The sequence below is a fragment of the Mus caroli genome, unplaced genomic scaffold, assembly GCF_978045245.1.
Source record: "Mus caroli unplaced genomic scaffold, Mus_caroli_1 scaffold_3, whole genome shotgun sequence".
Classification (NCBI taxonomy): Eukaryota; Metazoa; Chordata; class Mammalia; order Rodentia; family Muridae; genus Mus; species Mus caroli.
This window is the reverse complement of record NW_028227258.1, coordinates 46127914-46148425: the sequence shown is the minus strand read 5'-3', so window position 1 is coordinate 46148425 and position 20512 is coordinate 46127914. Positions and strand designations below refer to the sequence as shown.

The 20512-nt window shown below is 35.8% G+C and overlaps 1 protein-coding gene across 1 annotated transcript in view; it reads left to right on the top strand.

Annotated features, from left to right (window-relative positions):
* Col11a1 (collagen type XI alpha 1 chain) overlaps positions 1–20512 on the top strand; it is a 186192-nt gene that overhangs the window by 35058 nt on the left and 130622 nt on the right. Inside the window, exon 4 of the mRNA XM_021159058.2 lies at positions 51–213. Coding sequence (XP_021014717.1) covers positions 51–213 — 163 coding nt within the window. The remainder of the gene's footprint in view (positions 1–50; positions 214–20512) is intronic.

Here is a 20512-nt window from a genome sequence, read left to right as displayed (position 1 = left end):
CAGCCAGAGCCTTTGAAGCTTACGAAAGAATTGCTTTGGATTTTTTACAGGTGGCACCGGGTCGCAATCAGTGTGGAGAAGAAAACTGTGACAATGATTGTTGATTGTAAGAAGAAAATCACAAAACCCCTCGATAGAAGTGAGAGATCGATAGTCGATACCAATGGAATCATGGTATTTGGTACGAGAATTTTAGAAACAGATGTTTTCCAGGTAAAAATAAATCAAGTTTATTTAAGCTGACTGTTGTTAGATCAACGGGGTTAAGAATTCTAGCAAACACTATGCTGTAAAACAAAGTTCAAACTCTAAAGGGTGACCTACTTTCTTCCTCTGTGAGTGGAGTGGTGATGTTTTCTATTGTTGGACCAAAGGATGATTAGACAATGGTGACTACAGGGCCTGGGAAGCTTGACTTGAGCACAAACATCCAATTTTCCCAGCAAGGACGATCGATTTCTGTCCTAAACTTTATGCTTAGTACTCTAGATTGGAGAAAAGACCTTGACTTCCTGTTCTAGAAGAACAATTCAGAGAAATATCCCAGTCATACACTATGCCTAACTTTTTTGTTCAAGTGTTTTCTAATAGCGATTATGTTATGTATCTAATAGAGAGGTGAACTTTTAGTTTTAAAATCTCTCTTTACAAAATAAAGCGAAAGTCATACCTGAAGCTTTTCCAATTGTAATTTGCTAATTATCACTGTAACTCTTGATCTGTTGATCATTTCATTTAGTAACATATATTTTGGTTCTCTGTCTTTTTATAGTTTAAACAGAACTGATTCCCGACTCTATTAAGGGAGGTGCAGAATTGTTATTGACACAAATTCTGACTTAATTTTGGGAATTTAACAGTGTAGAGCTATATAATGTGAAGATGTGTATTTTGTTTATGTGTCATGCACATGCCCATGTGTTAATGTGCACATATGTCTAAAAATACAGATTATATATACATACATATATAATCTGTATATATATATATGCACATATATATGGTATAATATTTATTTGTGACTTTTTCAATTACTGTAGTCTTAACTCTTAACTATATAAATATTTTGATTTGTGCTATTATGATTAATTATTTGATGGGTGAATTGGGGAATACAAAGTGATAATAAACTTTTTGTACATTGTCATATATTAAGTATGAAAGAATATATATTTACTTATTGAATGTATGAATACCATAGAAAACCTTTATAACTTCTAATTTTGAAGAATCTTACATTAAAAGTCCATGAACAGTTTCATAGACTAACTTTTGTAACCCAAGCAAATCTGATTTTCTAGTTTTGTGAGTGACATGTAAGAACATTAACAGAACTCTGTCTTCTTTCTCTTCTTTCCTTTCTTCTTCTCCCCCCTGATTCCAAGGACTGATTTTTATGACATAACATTTAAAATATGAAATAACCACGAGTGTTAATCTGAAGAATGTATTAAATATTATGAACAGTAGTTAGAAGAAAGTCTATTGTGAAATTTCTGGCTAATATGACAATTAGTTGCGAGAAAGTCCTTTTTAAATTTGTTTTGTATTTTGAGCATTCCTGGTGCCCCATGAAACTTTAACTAGGGCATTTACCTACTGTTAGCTTTTAAAATGTAAATGGACTTGGATCTTTTGCGCCATAGGTTTCTGTCCTAACTTTTCCTTTTTATCTATTCAAAAAGAAAAAGGCTCTTCTTGTTACTTAGTAAAGTCAATGAGCAACTTTAGGATGTTAAAATGAATCAAATGAAATTTCATATTGATCTAATCCAAATAGCCACAGCCACCATCTGTGAGACTTATATGTACTTTTCTTGCCAAATATTGTTGTTGTCTGGCTATATAAAACTTCAAACTGGACTCCTCTTGTGTGGAAATAGGTCATGAAGAAAGTAAAAGCATCACATAGGTACACTCTTCTTCCGTGGGCTTAGTCTACCGTAGCTAAAGATGTGGTCACTGGTGTGGTTTTTTCTAAATGTTTACTCAAAATTCTTTTGCTTTCATCTTTGTTTATACTTTGGCACTTGTGTAGAATTTCTAGTCCTTTGGATTTTTAAAAAATGAACCATACATAATAGAACATGTATTAATTTAATATTTGATAAATAATTACAGTGATGCTGCAGCTGTGATAACATTAGATATTCATTAGCTTGAACACTGCCAGGTCACTTTGTCAGAAATATTGTGACTCATATTTAACTGGAATTTACTTAGTGTAAATAATTTCATGGATACAATGCTCCATGCTTCTTGAGTAATACTATTTTGCTACAATAGACATCACATATGCCTATATTTACATCATAATGTGATTTTTTTTAAAAAACAGAATTCAAATCACACAGGATTGAAAATGATTTGTTTCTCTTGGATGGTTTCCATAAACACTCAGTGGGACATATGTATTTATAGTCTTCATAGTGTGTCTTTGGCATAGCAGTAGAGTAATTCTGCAGGTGTATTCTGATTTTTATCCCCGGGATCTGACTTCCTATGAAGCTCTTCCTACATTTCAGTTCCCCATTTTTACTTAAGAAGTTTACAAGGTAATTGAAAAAAATCATGGAGCAGGTGCAGATAATGCCCCTGCATACATGTGTGAATTTGTGATTTTTAAATATTTAGGGTTGTCAATTTACCAAAGTGTATTATGATTTCATATCTTTTGATAACATGGATAATATTTTTGTACATTTTTATTCTTTGATGAAACTAGCAGTGTCCTATGTCTTACTGGAAATTTCTAGCGGGTCATTTTGTTAGTCCTGAAAAAAAAGAGTTCTGTTCTGGCCTACTGCTTATGTATCAAGCATTTGGGAGAGTTAAAACCTGTCTCTGGGTGTAAAAGCAACTGAACTCAGGCCATATTAAGAGGAGGCTGGTATATGTGGATGTAGACACACAGTACACAGTATCCATCCAACAGGAATCCATAGGCCCGTATTGTCTACCCTGACCATATGTTTCAAAGATGAGATGACTTATCAGGAAAAATCCATCCTTAAATCAGAGCTTAGAGCCATGGTTTCCTAAGTTGTCAAAGCATTATCCATTTTATCTTGAGAATTTTAAACTTTGTTAATCAAAGACTCTTTAACTTCTAAGAAAAACTGGGGTTTTTTTTGGGGGGGTGGCTGTCTCATGAGCTATGCGTCAACTCTGATAGCATTTTGCAAAACCATTCAAAAAACTTTTCAGAAAACATTATTAAAGATTTACCTTGTTGTTGGTATTGCTACTACTACTACTATTGTTAATTATTACTATTACTGTATAACTCACACCTGTGTGTGAAAGTAATCATAAAGCCAGAAGGGTCCAGCTATGAGATACCTTTGAGGCTGTTGCTAGCTTTCTGAGCTGACAGACATAGGTGTTGGGGTATGAACTCAGTCCTCTGTAAGAACAGTAAACACTCTTAAGTGCTGAGCCACTTTTGTATCTTCTCCCAAACATTTCAGATTTTCTGTGGAGAAATCAACGGATGACAAATTTAAAAGTTATACCATTTTGGTAGTTTTGGAAGGCCAAAACTAAATTTAAACATTTCTTAAATTACTTTAAGGTAATTTAAACATAAGAAATGTTTAAATTACCTTAAAGCCTTTACGGTTTAAACAAGTCAAGAACTTTATGCTTGCTTCGTGATAATTTCTGAGGTACACCTTTAAGGAGCTGTACAGGAGTAGAAATAATTTTCCTGTGGAGTAATGCTATAGAATGAAGGTAGTGTTTCTATTTATTTACCTCTTCTTGTTTAGATGAGTTTAGATATAAATCACTAAAGCATTATAGTACATTTTGAATTGAAGCAGTATCACTTGTTTGTTTTTGTTGGAACTTCTCTGTCAGCATGAACAGAACATCTCCCTGGTATTGTATTAGCTTTATAGATGAGCTGAGAACATCTGAGCAATGTTGACTGGACTTCCACTCCCTAAACTTAAATGTCTTTTTCATTTAGGGAATATTTTCTCTTATAGACTGCTTCAATTGTTCAAATTTTAAAATACTCCTTTTATTGTTTATTGATAGACTTTTTATGTAAAGTTCGTATCTTGCAATGTGTATTATACCTGTATGAGTTCCAAATTTTGTTTTGTTTCCTGTTCTCTTTGATTAAGGCATGGATGATCATATCAGTTATGTATATACAGTAGAACATACAAGTCTCTGTGCATTCTATCTCTTTTCTTTATTGAATTATCAGAGCAGATGGGCTGATTTTTTGAGAGACACAATCTACAAATCTCACACACAGAACTAACGGGGCTAAGAAAACATACCCAACACTGAAAATTGATAACTTCCCAAGCATCTAAAATTTCCCTGAGGAATGAGTACAAAGGGAATACTTCTTACCTCATTATGTGAAATTATATCACTACAGCACCCAAAGTAGATGAAAAACTTAAAAGTAAATTTTATACTGTTGTTCCTCATGAAATGTCAAAAAGATCAACAATGTAGCTGTAGATGAAACTACATAATTTATGAAAACAACTATACACTATCATTAAGTATAATATTTCCCAAATTCCTTTCAACAATTAAAAGGCAATTAACATAATTACACCAATCTGCTAAAAAGAAACAGTATGGAGCAGGGTATAGTTGTGCACACATTTAAACCAAAGTCCTGGAAATGGAGACCCAGAAAGATCTCTGTATCAAGACTAGCCACATCTACAAAACAGTCATGTTCTAATCAGAATTGGGAAGCTGTGAGTGTGTCACTGTAAAGTATGAATGAGATGAGCTACAGATTTTATAAACATTCTTTTGTTAATCTGAAGATTATTTCTTGTATTTGTTGTGCTGAAATATTTCTTTAATGAAAAAAAAATAGTTGACAAACTGTGTTGTCCTAGCTGGTGTTTCAGAGCCGTTTGTAATTTCTTATCTATCTTTTAGTTATTATTTTCATATTAATTCTATTATTATCTGAGAATTAAAATTATATAACTCATTTCATTGAAATTTTCAAAAGGGAATTTGGCCCACACCATGGTTTAGTTCAATGAGAATGTCTGTCTGCTTTAGGTTGATGTATGTTGTTGGATGAAATACTAAGGAAATGCCAATTTTATCTAATTGATTAATTGTGATGGTTAGTGGACTCATGTCTTCCCTAGTCTCTATTTGCTGCATATGACTGGTTTTGATGGAGGTTTGTGTATTAAGTACCCAAGAACACTAGTGACTCATCCATTCATTCTTGAGATTACAGTGCTGTTGCTTTATATATTATACACTTACTAGTTAGGATCATGAATTAGGGATTTTTTTTTAGTCAGATCATTCCACAATTTATTTTTATTCAAAATTCAGTTGATGTCAGCAACCTGAGGCAGGAAAGAATGTCAGAACCAAAGAAACTGGTTGTTGCTATGTGACTATGTCTTCTGGGAATGTCAGAAGCTAAACTCGTCAATTCTCACCAACATATCTACCTAAACACATTCTTTCCCATAGTTCTTAAATATTCTGTTAACCTGGTGGTTTCTATGGTGCAGTGGACCCCCCAACCTTGAATTTACTACATGCTACTATACAAATTCTATTTCACTGCACCACACTCAAGATTGTTCTTTTCATTAAGTTAGTTTGTATTTACTTTTTAGTCTGGGTAGCTTCTATTATCATTGCTTCAACTGAGATTCGTTCCCCTGCTGTATCTATGAATTTAATATTCTTATAAAGTTACACCATATTTCTGTTAGTTTCATTGGTCTATAACATGTATTTTTGAGTGGCTATTTTATATTTGTGATTCACTATCCATCTGTGCTTCCATACTGTACTCTTTTATTTTAAATTTTAAGCATAATAATCAGACATATTAAAAATCCTGTTAATTCTGACTTTGCTATATCTGATTCTAATTTTGATGTTATTTCTTTTCTATAAATTGTGTTTCTTACTGAAAATTTTTACTTGAATTTTTTACTTGAAAGGCAATCATGGTTGATTGATTAAACTGATTTGTGGGTAAGTGTTAAGAAGAGAAAGCAATCAGTAGTCATAGTATGGGTGAGCCTTCTGGGGGAATCTGTGCTTGTGGAATGTCTGAGTTTTCAGTGGTCCTCAGTTCTGTTTTCTTAGGTCGATAGGAAGATTCAGGTGGGCTGGGAACTACATATTTTTCTCCTTCTATGTACAAGGGTGAATTTTGATGGCCAGTTCTGAATATTTTAGCAGATTTTAAGATGTTTCTTGTTCATTCTCTCTTCTAGATATCTGACAGAGTTATCTTTCTTGTTGTTACAGTGAAAGTCTTATAGAACTCTTAAAGATAACTTAAAAAGGAGTACCCTACTTTAGACAGTTTCAATGGTGCATTTCACTCTTGGGGACTCAGTTACTTCATAGAACTTTGTTTCACAAAAGGAAGCTGCAGGAAGTAAGTAGAGGCAGTTTTATTTTCAGTTCATTCCTTTTAAGTATTCCTTAAATTGGTTCCAATGTGTGATAGATATATGGTGCAGTTTTGGAGATAGATTAAAGTTTGTGTTATTCAGAAAAACTTCGACGATCCTCTCGTTCATTTTTATCACATCACATTCTGTTCACACTCTACTTTTCCCCTTGCTCTATGCAAAGACTCAGAATTTCGTCCATAGTTTAAGCCATAGCACTTCCTCCTACATTTTAACTGATTCAGATTCTGGATTCTATTCAGGATAAAATCAAGATAAAACAAAACAAAAACAGTAAAAGAAATCCTTATAGTAGGTAACACAGCACCTGTGGATCTGATTGTCTGTTTGACTCTTGTCCACAACGAGCCTACCTTTTCAGGGGTCAGGCTCTTTCTTTTTCAATTCTTCTGGAAAATGTTGCTAGCATAGTCAGCGTATCTGGGGTGCACTGGGATTCCATTGCCATAAGCCTGATGGCAGTACTTATGGAGAAGTTCTAAGGTGTAATTCTTTATGATAAAAAGCAGACACTATGGAAACTGCACATTCAGTCTTGGTCTCATCTTCTCTATCTCCAAAATTGGGATAATTTCATGATCTTAGAATTCTATTTCTAAAACAATATTGCACGGAGTTGTCTGTGAAATGTCTCTGATTACAATATACAAACGTAAATTGTATTTTACAAAATCTTATTTGTGTTTCATCTGTGTTGAGAAAGTATTTCATAGAATATGACTTTTAGGAGAGTGAAAGTGAATGAGTACAGATGATAACCATTGCAGATATTTCACTTGGGAAATTAAAAATGAAGCTACAGAAATCATGCGGCATCTCAGCAGTACAATAACTGTTTAGGGAAAGGAGTTATGATGAGGATAACCAAGTGTTGTAATTTGATAACTAAGTGCTGTAATTTGAAGAGATCAAAGCTGTTACCCCTTAGTATTCCAAACTGAAATCATTGGAGAAACTTACTTAACAGAGGATCATTTGAAGTTATTTGAGAGCATGTCTCTCCCAATTTAAGGTACAAAGTAGCTTTAATCACCAGAGATGTATAACTGAGGCTTCAGTGAACCGAAATAAATAAATCTTTGTCTTGTGATGAGTTTTACACCCTCACACATGTCTAATGAAATCTATAAAGTTTACCCTAGAACAAAGACCTATTTCTTTACCATTCCTTGTGAACTGTTGCTTCAATTTTTCTTGAGAAGTATAAAATGAATAAAGAAATATTTCTATCTTTTGTCTCACAACTAGTAGGTTTCCCATTCTCCCATGGATGGCCCCTACTCTGTACTAAGGGGCAGCACTAGCTGAATTTAGTGGGTTATTCAAACAAACAAACAAACAAACAAACATGAAATTGAAATAGAACATTGAAAAGTTTGGGAAGAGAGTATGGAGGTGAGGCATGGAAGTACTGTGGGAGACGTGTATGATCAAATTTCATATACTTATGCGAAATTCTCAAAAATAAGGAAAATATAGGACATACCATTTTAGCCAATCTCTTCTTTCAGTATGCTATTTCCTTGTCCTAAAGTAACTTTTGATAAAGCTAATGTATCAAAACTTAAGCTTCTATTATTTTGTCTATCATATCACTTAGCTAAGTTTAGAAGAGGAGCTTTTCAATTCGTGAATTACAAATAAAAGTGAATTATGTCAGTAAAAAGCATAGTATCTTTTTGCGATGGTCTCCATGTATGTGTAAATTTATATCTTATTTTCTTCTTATCAGTCAACATTTATTAATTCTGAGCTCCAGAGATATCACAAAAGCTTTAACAAGTAGTAGAGAAATGGTCCTCAACCTGTGGTTCGTGATTACTCTGGGGAGGAGAGGTTGTTGAATGGCCGGCCCTTCCAAAGAGGTTGCCTAAGACCATGGTGAAACCCAGATGTTTGCATCAAGATTCATAGCAGTAGCAAAATTACAGTTATGGATCAGCAATGTCACGAAGCCCTGGTGTGACATTCCATATTAGAACCAGAGTTGGGAATATGACTTTTTTTCCCTCAGCTGCAAACTTAGGAGTCTTATATGTAATCCTGTATGAAGGTTAAGTGAATTACCACTTATAAAGAGGCATCCACATGACAATAATGGCAATAATTGGCTTAATATCAATAGTTGTCAATTACTTTTGTATGTTATACAGATTTATAATTTATTCTTTTAAGGAAAAGTACCAACACCAAAAAAAAAAGTCCAAACATGAAATTGAAATAGAATATTGAAAAGTTTGGGAAGAGATTATGGAGGTGAGGCATGGAAGTACTGTGGGAGACGTGTATGATCAAATTTCATATACTTATGCGAAATTCTCAAAAATAAGGAAAATATAGGACATACCATTTTAGCCATATGTTTTTCTTGACTGGGATTTATTTATTCTTTACTCTCTCAAAGCAACTTTGATTATGTACATAAGCAAAGCCAAGACACTTTGCAGTAATGTATGGCTCTTTATTTATTCTTACCTGCAAATATTTGGTTAACTGTGCCTCTTAAATTATAGCTGTAGCTTTGCAAACAATGTTGAAATTATTATTTAAAATCAGATTTATGATTCTTGTTTGGTGTAATGCACTCTAAGGCTAAAATTCTTTTGTAAATGCAAGAAAATGTATAATTGCAAGAGAAACAACAAGCTCTAGCTGACAACTATGAAGTGAAAATTTGTTAAATTTGATATTTACAGTTAAAGTCAAAACAGCATTGTAACTGAGGGTCAATAGAGATTTGTGATAAATCCCAACACCCAACCCAGAGAAATCTTAGAATCCTGGGTATTCTGTAGGAAGGACTCAGTGGGGTCCTTTTTTTCTAACATTGAAAATTAAATGAAACTTTTTGTGTGTGTGTGGAGAAAAGCATTTGTGTAGAAACAGCTAAATGTACATACACAATAGTCTCCTAAGGCAGTTTTATGAAATAGTTTTTTTCCTTTTGTGTGGATGTGTGGACATGCTTGTCTTGTGTTATGGGTGTGTGCATGTACACATGTGCACTTGCAAATGTATGCCTACGAAGGTGTGAGGTGGGCATCAGGTGTGGCATTCAGTTTCTTCATGGTTTAATTTTTGAAACAGATCCTATCACAGAACTTACTGACACTGCTCCATTAGACTGGCTGGCCAGTCATTTCCAGGGACCCTTCTGTCTCTACTTACTGGTACTAGGTTTACAAGGCACATGCCTCCAGGTCAGGCTTGTTTGTTTGTTAAGTGATTCTGGGAATTGAATTCAGATTCCCATGCCTATGCCGCAGGCAAGTAATCCATAGAACCATCGCTACTTAGCCACGCAATGTTCTTAGCTATTAGTTTACCTTTTCAGATTTTATTTAGAATTGGTATGGCTAATAGTTTTTTTTTTACATTAGATATTCTCTTTATTTACATTTTAAATGTTATCCCCTTTCCTGATTTCCCCTCCGAAAACCCCCTATCCTCTCCCCAATCCCCCTGCTCACCAATCCACCCACTCCTGCTTCCTTGCCCTGACATTACCCTATACTGGAGCATCAAGCCTTCGCAGGACCAAGGGCCTCTCTTCCCATTGATGACTGACAAGGCCATCCTCTGCTACATATGCAGCTGGAGCCATGAGTCCCATCATGTGTACCCTTTGGTTGGTGGTTTATTCTCTGGGAGCTCTGGGTCTACTGGTTAGTTCATATTGTTGTTCCTCATATAGGGCTTCAAATCCCTTCAGCTCCTTTGGTTTTTTCTCTAGCTCCTTCATTGGGGACCCTGTGCTCAGTTCAATGGGTGGCTGTGAGCATCCACTTCTGTATTTGTCTGGCACTGGCAGAGCCTCTCAGGAGACAGCTGCTAATTATTTACTAAGTTAAGATTTGACACATTTATTATCTTCAGTTTTCTGTTTTAGGAGGTCCTTAAGTGTGCTCTGGGCCACATGTACACAACACTGCTTTTGACGGTTCTCAAAAGTTTTCTCTCATCATGGCTGGAAGGAACATCTGGTTTTGGCTTTTAAATGTGTAATCACATTCCTGAGTACTGTAGACTGAATTCATATGACATGTGTGGTGAAGAACAACACACAAAAATGTACTACATGAGTTACAACCAGCCTTGTGGGAATGCGTGGGAAACCCCCCCCCCCCCCGCTTTCCCTTGAGATATGCCTGTACTTTAGAAGAAGACTGTGTGGTGTCCCATCACCACCTGCATGTCAAATCACTGCTGCCTCAATAAATTTCGATTACTAGATGGGGTATGTGTTTTATATTTATAGGGCTCTATTGACTTCATATTAAAATTTCCTATGTAGTATATATTTTGACTAAGAATGCTTTTAGGAGAAAAATAAAGTATTTGAGTAGAGTTAGATTCTAGGACTCTATACATATACAGAAGTCACCACCATGCACACAGTACTAATTGCTCTAAGAGGGACTCAATTATCTCCTTCCATTGGGGATAGTAAAATACCTACTTTGTCAGATCTCTCCTTTTACATGTTTGTCCATATATAATGTATAGCTTTCCCTTAAAAAAGATAGTGCCTCTCCTCTTTTTTACTTAATTTTTATGTTATTATGATTCAGCATTTTGTTAACTTTCAAAAATTGTTGAAGAATTTTATAGCATTTATATATGTTTTTATTAAATCCACCTCCCCCATTCCCTCTGTCTGATTATCTTGTCAACAGCTTCTCACTGCCATTCCTGCCTGACTTTATGCCATCTGCTTTTTAACATCATACCAATTCACTTTATGTTGTCTATGTGTGTGGGTGCAGTAGTGCCATCTCTTGTAGGTAGCCTCTCACGTGCTACATCCATGTGGAAAACTGACTTTCCCTCACTCAGCAGTCACCAGTTGCCAATATATCCTCAGTTAAAGTAGAATTTCATGGGCCTCTGTCACCCATGTTGGAATTTTGACAAGCTTGATCTCATGGTGGTCTCGTGCATGGGATTACAGCTTCTGTGATTTATTATTATCACACCATAAATAACTGTTTCACTGCAGTTATCTACTACGCCCTACCTCTTTCTCCTAAAGATTTTCTCCTTTTTCTTCTGCAATAATATTTTAGCCTTAAGGAGAAAGAAGGGGGTATAGCTGTCCAATAGAACTGGAAACATGATGGTTTTTGGTCACCTTGAGGACAACTCAAGATACCTGGGAAGAGGTACCATCAATTGAGGGAGTAGCAACACTAAACTGGCCTGTGCAGTATTTTCTTGATTGCTGATTGATGGAGGAGGGCTAAGCCCAGTAGGGTTGGTACCACCTTTGCACAGGTTGACGTAAGTGTACAAAAATGATAGCTGGAAGCAAGCCATTAGTTTTTCCTCCAAGTTCCTGCTTGCATTCCTGACTTGACTTCTGATGGGTTGTATTGTGGATGTGAAGTATAAGCTAAACAAAATTTCCTCCCCCTGTTGGTTTTGGCCTTTGTATATCACAAGAACAGAAAGTAAAATAGGCCAGCACTTCACAGGACTCATTGAATATGTAGGGCTAATGGAAATGGGACTCATTACTTTAGGTTTCTAGGTCTGCTACTCTGATAGTAAATATGAGGTGTTTACAGACATAATTTTTTGAACTGCTAGCTGAATGGAAAGGGCCTTAACACTCTTTTTATGCTTTAAAGCTACATTAACAAAGCTTAAAAGAACTCTTTAAAGGATGAAAACCCATAGGATTATCCAGGACACATTTGTATTTCATCATCTTTTCCATTCTACATTTTATGGCAAACACACCATTCATGTGAAATTATCTCTAACTCCAAGGAATATGTAAGGAAGGCCATTACCCACATTATTGTTGACTTGCTTTTAGCATGCGATCTTTTAAAGGCATAGTCTAGTTCATGTTCTATAAATGGTTTTATATAGTTCTGATATGAGTGAAAAGTATTTGGTTAATCCACTGAAGTCTTGTCTACTAGTTATCTCTGTTCAGGTCTCTATGATTGCTAATCACTGTTCTTGTCAAGTAGCTCCTGAGGGAGAGATAGAATGAGAGCATGGTTGATGTCACCTCTTTGCATATACTATCCCAGGGACTTTTGTTTTTCATCCAAAGCCTAGGTTTTGTCCTCTCACATGTCTGCAGGCCACCTCTCATCCTCTGCAGTGCTCTCTGACTTTGTGGATAATTCCTCTTCTCCATACTCCTTGCATCCACGGTGTGTCTATTTCTTCAAACACACTACTCACAGCACAGTTTCTACCTATGCATCCACCAGTCCTTGTGTTTCAAGGGTTCTGCCTTGGTTCGATTTTCTCCTCTCTTTGTTCATTCTTGGTGTTCTTTAATCAGTATTTATTTCCTCCTTAAACTTGCTATCTAACAGCCCGTGTTTCTGATCATTACCTTTATTCTCTGTTGTTCTATTTTTTTGCAATTGCTCCTGGTATACCAGTATCCACTTATTTCCTTTTTGCCTCTAGAATGCAAACTTTGTGAGGGTGGACACTTTCTGTAGTAGTAGAAAAAAGTAAAGAGTCATGCCAGCCATACAAACTATTTCATGAATAAAATTTAAAAACTAAATATACTCTCCATAAATTATTAATTTAAGAAACATCGATGACCTGTGGCTTCAAGGAAGCTATGGGTAAGTCCTGTTAACCTTTTTACTAAATGTTATATTGATTTTACTTATTCACTGTGTAGAGTGGTCTGATATTAGCACTTATACTTCAATGCCATAACCTTTTGTTTTTACCTTTGAGAGTATAGAAATTATAAGATAAATATATAATTTTGTGGAAGACTGTTTTATGGAGTCTGGTAATTTTTCCTTTGATTAGAAGCACATTTAAATAATGTAGGACTCAGTTCATTTTCACAAAATTGGTTTCTTAAGTTGGCTTTACTGCACTATGAGGGCTATGTGGGCTGCAATTATGACAGTGATTATGTGGTATCTCTCATTCTTTCCTTTGAGTTATGGTCTAGATCCAATTGCTGGTGTATATTTCAGTTACACCAAAACTCTAAACATTTTGGCAACTTTCCTTCACCCCATAAAATACTTGAGAAAGTATTATTAATTGTACACCATGTTTGGAAAAGCAACAACAGCAATAGCAACAGCAATAATACCAACAAAACAACAACAACAACACTGTGATGAGACTTACTGTCTTGACAAATTCAGAACTCTCAGTAGGCCAGAAGCACATTGTTCAACTGATGCAACTCTGCTATGCAGTCCTTAGGAGTTTTAAACTCAAGTATGAGTTATGTCAGCCCTCTTCTTCATTATACAATCAGAAACTCTACCAAGACCTACTCTGTTTTTACCAATTTATACTATCAAATGTGAATAGACATTTGGGGGTGAGAGGAACATCTATTAGACAGAGTAACATTATGTTACACTGCTGAATTCTCTGTGGCGACTGCCAGACTGTTCATCTCTGTCAAGCTTTTTCTTTCTTTTGTATTATATGTTTTTGTTTTGTTTTGTTTTGCTTTTTTAGTTTTTGTCTGTATGTTGTTTTCCTTGTGTGCTTAGCTTGTGGATAATCACTTTCAGATTCATGAAACTTATTTTCTTGGAACTTATTTTTGGAGCATTTACAAGTGAAATCTATAACCACATCCCAAACTTTATACTGATTATACTGATCTTTCAATTCCCTCCATAGTTTTGAAAAAAATGTCTTTTCCATGTGCATTTTAAGTTAACAAACAAACAAATTTTACTTCTGATTTTTACAGTTCCTTGGGAAATGTAAGAAAAGTAATGCTACTTTCTAAATATTTATAGTTGTCATTTATTATAGAAAAATGATTACAGATTAATACCAGAATCAGAGAGACTGAAGAGTGGCTTTGTAGTTAAGAGAACTTACTGTTCTTGCAGAAGACCTGAGTTCAAATCTCAACACCCACATAGCTTCTCAAATCTGACTATAATTCTAGTTCCAGGGCATCCAACAACTCCTTTTAATCTTGTGGCTTCCAGAGATGCTTATGGTATACAAATGTATATGCACACAAAACATACATCCAACATAAAAGAAAAAAATAAAACCTTTAAAATCACCAGTAGAAAGAAATGTTTGTGACAAGGTCCAGAAGATGAAAAACTTGTTCTAATGGTCTTAGTTTACAAATATTGAGAAGGAATCTTATTATGGTGAAAAGATTTTGCCTACAGGTCCATATATTTGGCGATGACTAAAAGCCTAGACCATTCATGCTGAGTGTGAACACAAAGAATAAGACTCCTGTTTTTCTATTGTTTATATTCCTGTGAAACATATTCTCTTATAATATATGCCTGGACATTTGCTGGCATATGACACACCTATTTTTACCTTTAAATTTTTTGTTTGTGTGTATGTATAGTGAAAAGAGGAAATTGCCATCTTAGAGCCTTTAAAAACATGGCATTCCAACTTCATTAGAAATCAAAATCTGTGCTTGCAGAGATGCAAACAGCAAAGCTGATGAATCTGCTGTGTATTATTACATTCTTGTGTGCTTAAGGAGAGAGAGAAGAGTGGAATAAGAGATTCATTTATTCATACCAGCTTTGTATTACAGGAGTAAAACACTCTAGATACCTCACATAAGCAAAAAAGGCTTATACACCTTAGGGCTCCATTTTTCAGGGCTCTAGAGAGGACAGTGGATGACAGCACACCCTGACATGAATGTATGTAGCCGTTCATGAGTGGTGTTTCAAACCAAATAGAGGAAAAGAAATTGACCATAGTCCTACCATCTCTCTTGGACCCAAGTAATACCACTAGTACTAATTTTAGAACTGTTGAAAAAAATTTCAATACCCAAAGCATATCATCCCTCCTTTCTATAAATAGTGACAGTCTTGTAATAATCAAAATGAGTTTATTCACATAAGTCTCAAAGTGTCTTCCAACACTGCTCAAAACTCAAAACAAAAGTGTCTGACACACAGGCAAATTCTCAGCTGTAAGCCAAAGTTAATGTAAAAAAAAAAAAATTCAAGTTTCATGGTTCTAAGATATGACAGTGGGACCTCTATGGGCTAAATATCCCTATTCCAGAAGTGAGTAAGTGGCCTAAGGAAGTCTGAATTTTAAGCCCTTTGTCCTTATATTACACCTGCTGCACACTGGAGACACATTGGCATGTGGTATGTGCCCAGGGATTTGTAGAGCTCTGTCTATATTGCTGTGCTCAGTCCAATCCACATGATCTTCTGGGATGTTTTCTATTGGTGTTTGCATCTTTCCCTCGCAGCCATTTCAAACTGCTGGAATCTCTGTTGTTCCTTTAGATTTAGTTCCATGTCCATTCACAAACCTCTTCTGTGCATAGCCCATCAAGAATTTCCAGTGTGGATTCCATCCTTGCACAATTCTACTGTATTCATAAGAGTAAAAAGTAAGGAAAAAAAAACAGTATATCTTTACATCACCCCGACTCTTGCATTTTCACCTAAAAAAACAGATTACATGGTGTATACTGAGGCTGAGGCTTGCTGCCAATAGCACCCGGCCCAGCAATAACAGTCATGGTGTACTTACATGGCGTACTGCCCAAAGAATACTGGAAGATCTCTGAAATAAATTTGTTCCTCTAGGCTCTTCTTGTCCTATGATGGGAATAGGGGCCTTGGAGATTTTTGAGATTCCTTCCATTGCTGATGGTTAACATCCCTAGTACTTTCTTTGGCAAGAGACTCTTTCACCACACCCTGCTTGCCTACCCACGTGCTATTCCAATAAGATTTCTCTGTTGTCCTGCTCTGTCCAGCCTGTAACATTTCCCAATATTTTGCCCTGATTTCTGTTTATCACTCTGCAGGTGACTTAAACCAGTCCATTGTCCCTGTGCTATTATCAGGGTGCTTTGCAGTGTCCAGTAAAGTCAATTGTTTCTCAATTTAAATTTAGAGCACACTTGCAAGGCCTCTAAATTCCTTGGCAAGGAGTAATAAGGGTGATATCTAACAAGATAGACCTTCACTGTATACATCTATGGTGTTTATATGTCACATTTCTTTATCAATTTGTCCATGGAGGAGAAAAGATGACTCTTTAATTTAATTGCTGTCAGGACTGACAAGGAACGTAAGTCTGCAGATACATGTACTGCTTGCTGACTTAGGTACATCTGCATATACATCTCAAGTTGTAGGCAGAGCAAGGTAACATAATCCTCCTTTTAGATTTTGAGAGAACTCTCCAATTGGAAAAGCAACACTTCCACCCACTGTGTAAGGATTCATCCCCTACTACATATCTGTCCTCTTGGTGATTCTTGTTTTTGTTTTTGTTTTTTTTTGTTTTTTTTTTTTTCGAGACAGGGTTTCTCTGTGTAGCCCTGGCTGTCCTGGCACTCACTTTGTAGACCAGGCTGGCCTCGAACTCAGAAATCCGCCTGCCTCTGCCTCCCGAGTGCTGGGATTAAAGGCATGCGCCACCACGCCCGGCTTCTCTTGGTGATTCTTACCAGGGTGAATTTCACTGCAGTTTTTGGTTTATATTTATCTGACTGCTAGGAATGTTGAGGAATTTTTCATGCCTTTATTGGTCATTTATATTTTTGAGAACTATCTGTCCAATTCACTTGACCTTTTATTGGTTGGGTTATCTATTTTGGGAGGATATAGGTCTTGTGTTTTTTATATGTAGTGAATATTAATCTCCTGTTTAGGGAACAGCGACATAGAGTCCCTTCCACTCTGTATGGTGACTCTTTCCTCTGTTGTTTCCTTTGCTGGGCCAAAGTATTTAGCTTGATGAAATTTTATTATATTTGGAGTTCTGTGAGGCCTATTTTGGAAGTTGATATTTTGAAAAAAAATTCCTTGAGTAGTTTCAGAGTCATATTAGGTTCTTTGATCAACTTATAATTTATTATTTTATAAAATGAGGCAAAGGCTTCTACTTTGTTATTCTACATCTGGCTAGCCATGTTCCAGAGCACCATTTTTTGAAGAGGCAGTTTTTTCTTCAAACTCTTCAATATCGAGATTATCGAAACCTCCTTGACACATTTAGACAAAATCATCGTAATGATTTAATTGTTGGTAGCAACTTTTATATTAAGTGATTCGCATTATTTAGATAAAATTACTGAGGCATCTACTTTAGGAAAAGTTTAAGTAACTCATCCCTTGGAAAGTTCAGATTCTCCAATCAGTGGACATCGCTGGTTTGGTCTTTGATGAAGAGAACAGATGAGCTCACATCATGCTGAAACTATATATTGAAAGTGTGAATAGTTACAATGGAACAAGTCAAGAGGATTACTCAGAGTCTCAAATCCACTTTGAGATTCCACCTACCCTATGGCTACAATATCAAATACTTCTCCACCTTCTAAAATTCTACCACTCTCCAATATCCCCTACACCCTATAGGGACAAAATTTTAGCATAAGGTCTTTGAATGACATTAAACATCCAAACCATAACATGAGATCAGTGACAACTGGACACTTTCCAACATGACTTTAATGGTAGAGAAGAGAGACTCCTGTGTTAAGCGAAGGGGTATGGTGGATTTCTACCTTTCCAGCCCTTGGTGGTATTTTCCATTTTATGTGCCTGTAAGTGTCTGGTGAAAAATAGATTAAGGAAAATACTTTTGGCAATAAGATAGGAGAAAGAAATACTAACAATATGGTTTGGAGAGACAGAAGACAATAACCTTCTCCTTCTTCTCCGTCTTCTTCTCCTTCTCTGTCTCCTTCACCACCACCTCCTCCTCCTCTTTCCTTTTTCTCTTCTTGACACTATGTATCATTACATTAAAAGAAAAACATCTCCCCATAATTATCTTGTTTATGTGGCATACTGCTACATAATTCTTTTGATTTCCCCATGTAAAAGTTTCTTCCCCTTTCTTTCATATTTCTATCTTCTTTATAGTTAGAAATATGTAGTAATAAATACATATATTTCCTCCAATTATTTTGGTGCATAGTAATATCAAGAGAAAGATGGAGAAGTTTTGTGAGAGCAATGACTACCTTTCCCTCATTTGTTACACACTGTACCTACAATCAGCATGATACTTAGCCTTCAGAGGCATTCATTGTTGAATAGATTCAATTTTGGTCTGTAAACAGCCCAAATTCAGAATCTGGGTACTTGTCTGTTATAATCTTTGTATAAGTTTATTTAAAATTATTAGATAATTATTTTTCATTAGAATATATTTCTACTATCTATTGTGCTAGTGTCTAATAAAAGGAAAAGTTTCTTTTTGGTTGAAGATTTTGTAAGTTTCTTTTTCATTAAATAATTAACTATGCATACCGATTGCAGCTTCCTCTCCCTCCTCTCCCTCCTCTCCTATGAGTCCTACCCTCTTCCCTCCCTTCCCCTCCTCCACCTTCCCTTCTTCCCCAAAGAAGGGGAGGCCTCCCAAAGACATCAACCAGGGCTGACATATCAAGTTACAGTAGGACTAAGTTATTCCTTTGTCTACCCTTTTATTAAGGTTAAACAAAGCACTCCAGGTAGGACAAAGGGATCCAAAGGCAATTAACAGAGTCACAGGCAGCCATTGCTCCTGCTGTTAGGAGACTCACATGAAGACCACGTTGTACATCGGTTACATATGTGTAGGAGGCTTAGGTTCATCCTATACATGCTATGTAGTTCAGTCTCTATAAACCCCCATGTCCCAAGATTAGTTGATAGGTTTTCATGTGATGTTCTTGAATTGTCTTGCTTCTTGAATCCTTCCTTCACCTCTTCCATGAGATTCCCCAACTAGATAACTTTTATGTGATAGTTATATTGTATAAAATTTTTATGGAGTGTACATTTACAGTGAGATACCTTGCTATAAGTTGCATGCCGATCGAGTCAAAGGTGCGCTATGAGAAATATAGATGCTAGATAACTTTGTAGAACTAAATTGCTGCAGAGTGATTCCTTACCCTTTTAAAGTTTATATACTATTTAATTCCAGAAATTTTTAAAAATCTCTGAGATGCACAGTCAATGGTTGTATTGCTTCTTCTGTTTAAGATTTTAACAAAGGGGGATGAAATTTTAGAATGAAAGATACTTCCAAGTTTTAATATGAGAACTTAAATCTAAGACTTAGAGCCAACAGAAAGCCTTATGGAAAGCACAGATGCTTACTGCTTGACATTCAGGAGGTTATCATATGTCAGCTGTAATGGAACATCAGTTTGGTAGCTCAGGTAGTTATCTGCTTGTATCTGAATGTGTGCTGCTATCCCTGTAGTTCTTTTCAAAAGCAAATGTTCCATCTACAGGTCACATCATGCAACTAGCCATGTACTGTTACGACAGCTTAGCTGAGCCTGCATTTTCATTGTATATTCTGTGAGGATCAATGTGCTATGTCACAGTCAGTGAGTGGTCAGACTTGAAGTTGAAGACAACCAAACACTGGCTGGGCCCACACAAACAGGCCAGTTGGAACCAAAACCAGACTCTTAACATGTACATACATTAGACTGAGTTTGTGTGATTAATCTCAGTTTTTAAAAAATCACTATATAAAATGTTGTGAAAAACTTTCAAAACAAAAATATTTTATTCATTCATTTATTTATTTATTTATTAAATAAATGAGGCATGTGCGCCCACATGTGTATGTGGGTGTGTGTGTGTGAGTGAAAGAGAGAGAGAGAGACAGAGAGAGACAGAGACAGAGACAGAGACACAGAGAGAGAGACAGAGAGAGAGATCAAACAAATTAGTAAGTGCTTGTTAATGTGCATTAAATTTTGGTCTGGAATAAGCTTACGCAATTGTGTATATAATTGGTAGTGATGAACTTTCTGGTGACATCCTTCTGCAATGCATAGTGCCATTCCTTGATTTGTTCACAAAGCTTTTTTTTTTCCCACCTACAATCATTTTGCTCTCCTCTGGTAAGTCCCTACATAGTATTTTTATGTAAAAATACTATATTGTATAGCTAGTTGACACAGCTGTAGATCATAAGGTAATTCCATGATTTCTACCTCGACCTTGGCTTTTAGACCATTCGAGAATGAAGATGTCTTTTTCATGCCTCCATTGCTACTGTAGTACAGTTGCCAGGTTTACTTGGTAATTTCACCCCTTTCCAGCTCTGGAAAA